This window comes from Otolemur garnettii, unplaced genomic scaffold (assembly GCF_000181295.1).
Source record: "Otolemur garnettii isolate 467f Iridium unplaced genomic scaffold, OtoGar3 scaffold00046, whole genome shotgun sequence".
Classification (NCBI taxonomy): domain Eukaryota; kingdom Metazoa; phylum Chordata; class Mammalia; order Primates; family Galagidae; genus Otolemur; species Otolemur garnettii.
In genome coordinates, this window is record NW_003852441.1 from 11,581,047 (window position 1) to 11,589,977 (window position 8,931).

The 8,931-nt window shown below is 41.9% G+C and overlaps 1 protein-coding gene across 1 annotated transcript in view; it reads right to left on the reverse strand.

Annotated features, from left to right (window-relative positions):
- The window catches only part of DNAH2 (dynein axonemal heavy chain 2), a 131,470-nt gene that overhangs the window by 116,002 nt on the left and 6,537 nt on the right, over positions 1 to 8,931 (reverse strand). The window contains exon 2 of the mRNA XM_012805943.1: positions 3,375 to 3,436. Coding sequence (XP_012661397.1) covers positions 3,375 to 3,436 — 62 coding nt within the window. The remainder of the gene's footprint in view (positions 1 to 3,374; positions 3,437 to 8,931) is intronic.

Below are 8,931 nucleotides of genomic sequence, written 5' to 3' on the forward strand. Positions count from 1 at the left end.
AAAAAAAAAAAAAATAGCCGGTATTGTGCCTGTAGTTTCAGCTACTTGTGAGGCTGAGGCAAGAGAATTGCTTAAGCCCAAGAGTTTAAGGTTACTGTGAGCTGTGATGTCACGGCACTCTATGGAGGGCAACATAGCGAGACTCTGTCTCAGAAAAAAAAGGCACAGGGATATGATGAGCTTGAAATGAGAGAAGCTTCTCAGTATGCTGAAACAAGTTAAGATACTAGGTAAAAATCAATTGGCACAGCAGTAAGGAAGAAATGAGCAGGGAAAAAAATATTAGAAAGCACCAAAGAACAAATTGATTAGATTGAAAATATCCTGTCAACAGTGGGTAGAAAAAAATTAAACTGTAGAACTCTACTAAATGGATTAAGGAAACTAGAAGACAGGAAGAAAATAGCTCAGTGAACTTCAGAAGTCACCTCATTGTTCCTCCCAGTATTCCTGAAAGGTAAGAAGGAATCTCTCTTACCTACAGTTTCCAGGTCAATAAAATGTGACCGTGATCTGCAATCTTTCCTACATGGCTGATAGTGATCTAAAAATCTTTCCTATAAGGACATGGTGGCTCACACCTGTAATCCTAGCACTCTGGGAGGACAAGACAGGTGGATTGCTTGTGCTCACAAGTTCGAGACCAAAAAACTGAGGCAAGAGGACTGCTTAAGCCCAAGAGTGGGAGGTTGCAGTGAGCTACAATGACACCATGGCACTCTACCCAGGGCAATAATTTGAGACTCTGTCTCAAAAAAATAAATAAATAGGCTTGGTGCCTGTAGCTCAGTGGTCAGGGCACTGGCCACATACACCAGGGCTGGCGGGTTCAAACCCAGCCTGGGCCTGCTAAACAACAATGACAACAACAACAATAACAACAACAACAAACAGCCAGGTGTTTGGGGGGACACTTATAGTCCTAGCTACTTGGGAGACTGAGGCAACAGAATCACTTAAGCCCAAGAGTTTGAGGTTGCTGTGAGCTGTGACGCCATGGCACTCTACCGAGGGTGGCATAGTGAGATTTTGTCTCAAAAATAAATAAATAAACAAACAAATAAATTAAATAAAATAAATAAAATCGTTCTTGTATATAGACAGGGATAAACAAATGAGAAAAATCCTAAGACCTCAATAAGTACATGGACAAAAGTATATAAACAGACAAGTCATGTCATCAAAAAGGAAGTACAGGCTTGGCGCCTCTGGCTCAAGTGGCTAAGGCTCTAGCCACATACACCTAAGGTGGGGGGTTCAAATCCAGCCCAGGCCCACCAAACAACAATGATGGCTGCAACCAAAAAAATAGCCAGGCATTGTGGTGGGCGCCTGTAGTCCCAGCTACTTGGGAGGCTGAGACAGGAGACTCACTTGAGCCCAGGAGTTGGAGGTTGCTGTGAGCTGTGATGCCACAGCACTCTACCTAGGGGGACAGCTTGAGGCTCTGTCTCAAAAAAAAAAAAAAAAAAGGAAGTACAAATACAAAAAAAGTTCAGTTTCACTTGAAATCAAAGAAATAAAAGGCATCATTTACTGCTTATTACTTTTTTAAAATCCCTGCTAAATTGGTAACACCCAGGCCTGGAAAGGGTATATTGTTAGCATGTAAGCAGAAAGTACAATCCATTTGGAAAGCAGGTTAGCATTACATATCAAAAGTGCTAGAAATGGTCTTTATTCTTTGATTCAGCAACTCCATATATAGGAATCTACCTTAAGGAAATATAAACTATTTTAAAAGTACTAGTTTTAGGCAGTGACTGTGGCTCAAAGGAGTAGGGCGCTGGCCCCATATACTGGAGATGGCAGGTTCACACCCAGCCCCAGCCAAAAACTACAAAAAAAAAAAGTGTTAGTTTTATTTATAATATTCACCACAACATACTCTTTTATATTTTGAGATAAGGTCTTGCTCTGTCAGATAGGCTGAAGTGCAGTAGCACAATCATAACTCACTGCAGCCTTGAACTTCTGTGTTCAGAAGATCCTCTTGCCTCAGTCTCCTGAGTACTCAGGACTACGGGGGTGCACAACCACACTTGGCTAATTTTTTTATTTTTATTTTTTGTAGAGACAGGGTCTTGAGCTATGGTTGCCCAGACTGGTCTCAAATTCTTGTCCTCAGGCAATCCCCCCTACTTCCAACTCCCAAAGATCAGGGATTACAGGCATAAGCCACCATTCCTGGCCAACACAGTATTATGAGAGCAAAAGAATTAGAAATGGCAAAATGTCCAAGAGTAATGATTTAACTATGCTACATGCACCTAATAGGACACTATATGCACTAATAGAACACTTTTAATGAAAAGTGGTGTTTACAAAAGTATATAATAACATGAAGAATGTTAAAATATTCTATGAAAAAGCTTAATATAAAATTTTAATAAATGGTATAGTTAGGATTATACAGAAAATAAACTTGGAAACCTATGAGCAGAAAGATATATAAAAACATTGGATATATTTGGTCAGTAACAATATCAGTTTTATTTTCATTTTCTTTTACTTTTCTGTCCCTTTCAATTTTTTCTTTGATAGTTATGGCTTTTCTACCCCTTGTTAAAACATTTCAAGGTCACCAGTCTATTTATGCTTCTCACCCAGGTAACAATGGGTATGACTAAGCTTTGATGCAACTTGGAAATAAAGATATAGGGGACATTTAGTGTCAATCTCTCAAGGTGATCGAAGCAAAGGGAAGAACTAAAGGAAATAAGGAAAGAAACTATCTTAGAAATTAGTATCCAGGCTTGGCACCCGTAGCACAGTGATTACAGCGCTGGCCACATGGACTAAGGCTGGCAGGTTTGAACTAGGCCCAGACCAGCTCAAACAACGATAACTGCAACAACAACAAAAAAATAAAATAAAATAGCTGGCGCATTGTGACTGGCACCTGCAGTCCCAACTACTCAGGAGGCTGAGGCAAGAGAATCGCTTAAGCCCAAGAGTTTGAGGTTGCTGTGAGCTGTGACGTCACAGCACTCTACCCAGGGCAACATAGTGAGACTCTGTCTCAAAAATAAAAAGAAAGAAAGAATGAAATTAGTATCTAGTTAGGACAACATCTTGCCAGCTTGTTCATCTTGTTCAGATGTCTCACCCATACAAATGATAAAGTTTGTCAGTTTGACCAAAAGTGGGAAGACAAGGGAGGTCAGCTCAAAGACCTACTCTCTGCTCAAAGCCCCCCTCTCCAGGAGGGAACACACATGGCTTTGTCCTTTACTCAACAAACTGGACTTGTGGGGAGTAGGCTACCAACAGACAGCAGAAGTGACAGATAAGAAAGAATCCCTTGTATACCATTCTACCTCTGCATCAGTTCTTGGGAAGGAATATTTGCCTCAGGCAAGACCCAAGCCTACCACATCTACCGTGAGCTCTGGTAATTCTTCTTTCTGTACTTCAGGTTCGTTCAATACTGGCTCTGGGAAAAATAAAGATATAAAAATGAAAGCATTCCTTAGAAAGTTAAATATGGTCACCCACCATATGACACAGCAATACAACTTCTAGTTATGTACCCAAGAGACTTGAAAGTAAGGACTCAAAGAGATATTTGTATGCCAATGTTCACAGCAGCATTATTCACAACAAACAGAAAATAGAAACAGCCCAAGTGTCAATTAATGGATGAATGGATAAACAAAATGTGGAATACACATACAATGGAATATTATTTAGCCACAGAAGGAATAATGGTGTTGATTCATGTTATAACATGGATGAACCTTGAAAACCTAATGCTAAGGGGCAGGGCGTGGTGGCTCACACTTGCAATCCTAGCACTCTGGGAGGCCAGGGCAGGTGGAAAGCCTAAGCCAGAGCGAGACCCCGTCTCTAAAAATAGTTGGGCATTGTGGCAGGCACCTATAGTCCCCATTACTTAGGAGGCTGAGGCAAGAGGATCACTTGAACCTAAGAGTTTGAGGTTGCTGTGAGCTGCATGCTACCAAGAGTGACAAAGTGAGACTCTTAAAAAAAAAATCATAAGGTAAGGTAAACTAAAAGAAGCCAGTCATAAAAGACCACACATTGCACACATTGTATGATTCCATTCCTATGCCTTTGAAATGTCCAGTATAGGCCAATCCATAAAGATTGAGGCTCTGATGCAAATTAAAAATAAAGATGTAGGAGTTACCTAGTGCCAATTTCTCAAGGTGCTTGAGGTGGCTTTCTTTGGGGGGATTCTAAAATTAGATAATGAGAAGGCCGCACAGCTTTGTGAATATACCAAAGCCACAGGATCATATACTTTAAAAGAGTGAATTTTTGGCTCGGCGCCTGTGGCTCAAACGGCTAAGGCGCCAGCCACATACATCTAAGGTGGCGGGTTCAAATCCAGCCCGGACCCGCCAAACAACAATAATGGCTGCAACCAAAAAATAGCCAGGCGTTGTGGTGGGCGCCTGTGGTCCCAGCTACTTGGGAGGCGGAGGCAGGAGACTCGCTTGAGCCCAGGAGTTGGAGGTTGCTGTGAGCCCTGAAGCCATTGCACTCTACCCAGGGGGACAGCTTGAGACTCTGTCTCAAAAAAAAAAAAAAAAAAAAAAAAGAGTGAATTTTATAGTGAACTATCTTTCAATTTAACTTAAAAAGCTAACTGGGGCTGGACATGGTGGCTCACGTCTATAATCCCAGCACTTTAGGAGGCTGAGGCAGGAGGATAACTTGAGGCCAGGGGTTCAAGAACAGCCAAAGCAACATAGCCAGATTCTGTCTCTACAGAAAATAGCCAGGTGTAGTCCCAGCTACTTGGAAAGCTTAAGCAGGAAGATTGCTTGAGCATGGAAGTTTGAGGTTACAGTCAACTGTGATGATGCCACTGATCTCTAGCTGGGGCAACAGAGCAAGGCCTTGCCTCAAAAAAAAAATTTTAAAATAAAAAGCTAACTGGGACAGGAGTGGGGACTAGGGGGGAGAATTAAAGGCAGTTAATATTAAGGTTATTCCAGGTATGCAGCTTCTAGCCTTCTATGCTTCCCCCAATCCTCTTCGCATATGAGGCCCATAAGAAGCAGCCCTTCTCCAAAGCACCAGGTTGCTAGACATTCAATTCTGCCACACCTGCTCTGGACTCCCATTCAACTCAGGAGGCTCTGTTTCTCTGCCTCCTAATGTGAGGAGATTGGGATAAAACTGGTAGAATTAACATTCCCCAGGGACCAAAAGGAGGAAGGAACAAATAAGACAGAACCAAAAGATTAAGGTAGAACAGGAAGGGGCAGGAGCAAGATGGCCACTGAGTAGCAGCTTCCTTGCAACTAGGCACGGTGAGACTGGGGAGAGAATACTTCAGGCATCTCTGGCTGGTGGGATCTGCCCAGAAACATCCCTTTGGGACACAGGAGACTGCCCAGAAACATCCCTTTGGGACACAGCAAGAGACTTCTAGACCCCATGAGGAGGACAAAAGCAGTGGAGAACTGGCAAGTGGGTGCATGTGTTTGTTCAGTCTAATCCTGCAGACAGCTGACTCATGGAAACCCTGGGTTGGAGGCACGGCAACTTAAAGAGGAAGTGAAAGGAAAACTAGAGCAAGGAAACAGATAAAAGAAAACACTCATGAGGAAGAATCAGCAGAAAAATCCTGGCAACATGAAAAACCAGTCCAGAGCAAACCCCCCCACTCCCCCCACCCCCGCCAAGGGACTGTGAGGTAGCTACTGCAGAGGATTCCACCTATAAAGAAATTTTAGAAATGACAGAAAGGGAATTCAGAATATAGATGATGGAAACAATGAAGGAAATGATGGAAACAATGAAGGAAACTGCTGATAAAGTGAAAAATAACCAAAAGGAAATCCAAAAACAGAATCAAATAAGAGATGAACAATATGAAGAATATAGAAAAGATATAGCAAAGCTGAAGAAACTGAAGCAGTCAATTAGGGAACTTAAAGATGCAATAGAAAGTATCAACAACAGATTAGACCATACAGAAGAAAGAATCTCACGGTAGAGGACAAAGGTCTTGAGATAACTCAGATAGTTAAAGAGGCAAAAAAAAGAGAGAGAAAGCAAAACATTCACTGACAGAATTATGGGGCTTTATGAAGTGTTCAAACATACAAGTTATAGGTATCCCAGAAGGGGAAGAAGAATGCCCCAGAGGAATGGAAGCCATACTAAAGAATATTATAAATGAAAATTTTCCAAATATCACCAAAGATTATAACACTTTCAGAGGGATAGCAAACCCCAGTTCTCCTCAACTCTAACCATGCTTCTCTAAGACACATTGTGATGAACTTATCCAAAGTCAGGACAAAAGAAAAGATTCTTGGAGCTGCCAGGAGTAAGTGCCAATTGACCTACAGGGGCAAATCCATCAGGGTGACTGCAAACTTCTCTAATGAAACTTTTCAAGCAAGAAGACAATGGTCATCTACCTTTAATCTACTTAAACAGAACAATTTCCAGCCCAGAATTCTATATCCTGCTAAGCTAAGGTTTAAAACTGACAGGAAATCAAATCAGTTATTCATATGCAAACATTGAGGAAATTCACCACAAGACCAGCTCTACAGGAAATACTTCACCCTGTTCTACACACTGACCATCACAATGGATCAACAGCAAAGTAAGAACTCAGAAATTAAAGGACAGAACCCAACTTCCACAATGATGCAAAAGATAAAACTAAGCAATGAACTCACACAAAATAAGATGAACAGAACACTACCACACTTATTAATTATCCCAATAAAGGTTAATGGCTTCAATTCCCCACTGAAAAGGCATAGATGGCTGATTGGATTAAAACCACAAGTCATGGGGAGGTGCCTTTGGCTCAGTGAGTAGGGCGCCAGCCCCATATATTGAGGATGGCAGGTACAGGCCCGGCCCTGGCCAAACTGCAACAAAAAATAGCCGAGTTAAGGGTTAGGAGACAATTTTTCTGGCAAATGGAATTCAGAAGAAAAGAGGGGTTGCAATCTTATTTTCAGATACATGTGGATTTAAAGCAACTAAAGTCAAAAAAGACAAAGATGGTCACTTTTTATTGGTCAAGGGAAAAATACAAGAAGATGTTTGAATTCTAAATATTTATGCACCCAACTTAAATGCTCCCAGATTCTTGAAACAGACCTTATTCAGTCTGAGCAATATGATATCCTATAACACCATAATAACACTCCTCTTATAGAGCTGGACAGATCCTCTAAACAGAAATTAAACAAAGATATAAGGGACTTAAATGAGACCCTAGAACAACTGTGCTTGATAGACACATATAGCACACTCCATACCAAAGGCAAAGAATATATATTCTTCTCGTCACCCCATGGAACAGTCTCCAAAATTGATCATAGCCTAGGACACAAAACAAACCTCAACAGAATCAAAAGAATTGAAATTTTACCTTGTATCTTCTCAGACCACAAGGCACTAAAGGTGGAACTCAACTCCAACAAAAATGTTCAACCCCACACAAAGGCATGGAAATTAAACAACCTTCTGTTGAATGATAGTTGGGTGTAGGAAGAAATAAAAGAGGAAATCATTAACTTCCTTGAACACAACAATGAAGACACAAGCTACTAAAACCTATGGGATACAGCAAAAGCAGTTCTGAGAGGAAAATTTATTGCTTTAAATGCCTACATTCGATAAACAGAAAGAGAGCACACTGACAAACTCACAAGCCATCTTATGGAACTAGAAAAAGAAGAACAATCTAAGCCTAAACCAGCAGGAAGAAAAGAAATATCCAGACAGCAGCTGTGGTTCGGTGGGTAGGGAGCTGGCCCCATATACTGAGGATGGTGGGTTCAAACCTGGCCTCAGCCAAACTGCAACAAAAAATAGGCAGGCACTGTGGCGGGCACCTGTAGTCCCAGCTACTCAGGAGGCTAAGGCAAGAGAATCGCCTAAGCCCAAGAGCTGAAGGTTGCTGTAAACTGTGATGCCACAGCACCCTACAAAGGGTAATAAAGTAAAACTCTATCTCTAAAAATAAATAAATAAATAAATAAATAAAATAGGGCAGTGCCTGTGGCTCAGTGAGTGGGGCACCGGCCCCATATACCAAGGGTGGCAGGTTCAAATCCGGCCCCAGCCAAAAATAGCCGGGCATTGTCACAGGTACCTGTAGCTCCAGCTGCTTGGGAGGCTGAGGCAAGAGAATCACCTAGTGAGCTGTGATACCACGGCACTCTGCCAAGGGTGACAAAGAAGACTCTGTCTTCAAAAAAAAAAGAAAGAAAGAAAAAAAAATCTAAAAAAAGAAAAATAATAATAATAAATAAATAAATAAAATACGCAGGGCAGTGCCTATGGCTCAGTGAGTGGGGCACTGGCCCCATGTATTGAGGGTGGCAGGTTCAAACCCGGCCATGGCCAAACTGCAACAAAAAATAGCCAGGCGTTGTGACGGGCACCTGTAGTCCCAGCTACTTGGGAGGTTGAGGCAAGAGAATCACCTAAGCCCAGGAGTTGGAGGTTGCTGTGAGCTGTGACACCACAGCACTCTACCGAGGGCAACAAAGTAAAACTCTGTCTCTAAATTAATTAATTAATTAAGCAAAATTAAATCAGAGATCAATGAAATTCAAAACAAAAGAATCATTCAGAAAATTAATGAAATAAGGACTTGGTTTATTGGAAAAACAAATAAACTTTGGCCAGACTAACTAGAAGAAGAAAAGTAAAATCTCCAGTAACCTCAATCAGAAATGACAAAGGGGGCTCAGCGCCTGTGGCTCAAGGCACAGACACCAGCTGGGAGGTTCAAATCCAGCCTGGGGCCTGCCAAACAACAATGACAGCTGCAACCAAAAAATAGCTGGGCCGCCTGTAGTCCCAGCTACTTGGGAGGCGGAGGCAGGAGAATCACTTGAGCCCAGAAATTGGAGGTTTCTGTGAGCTGTGATGTCACAGCACTCTACCCAGGGTGGCAGCTTGAGGCTCTGTCTC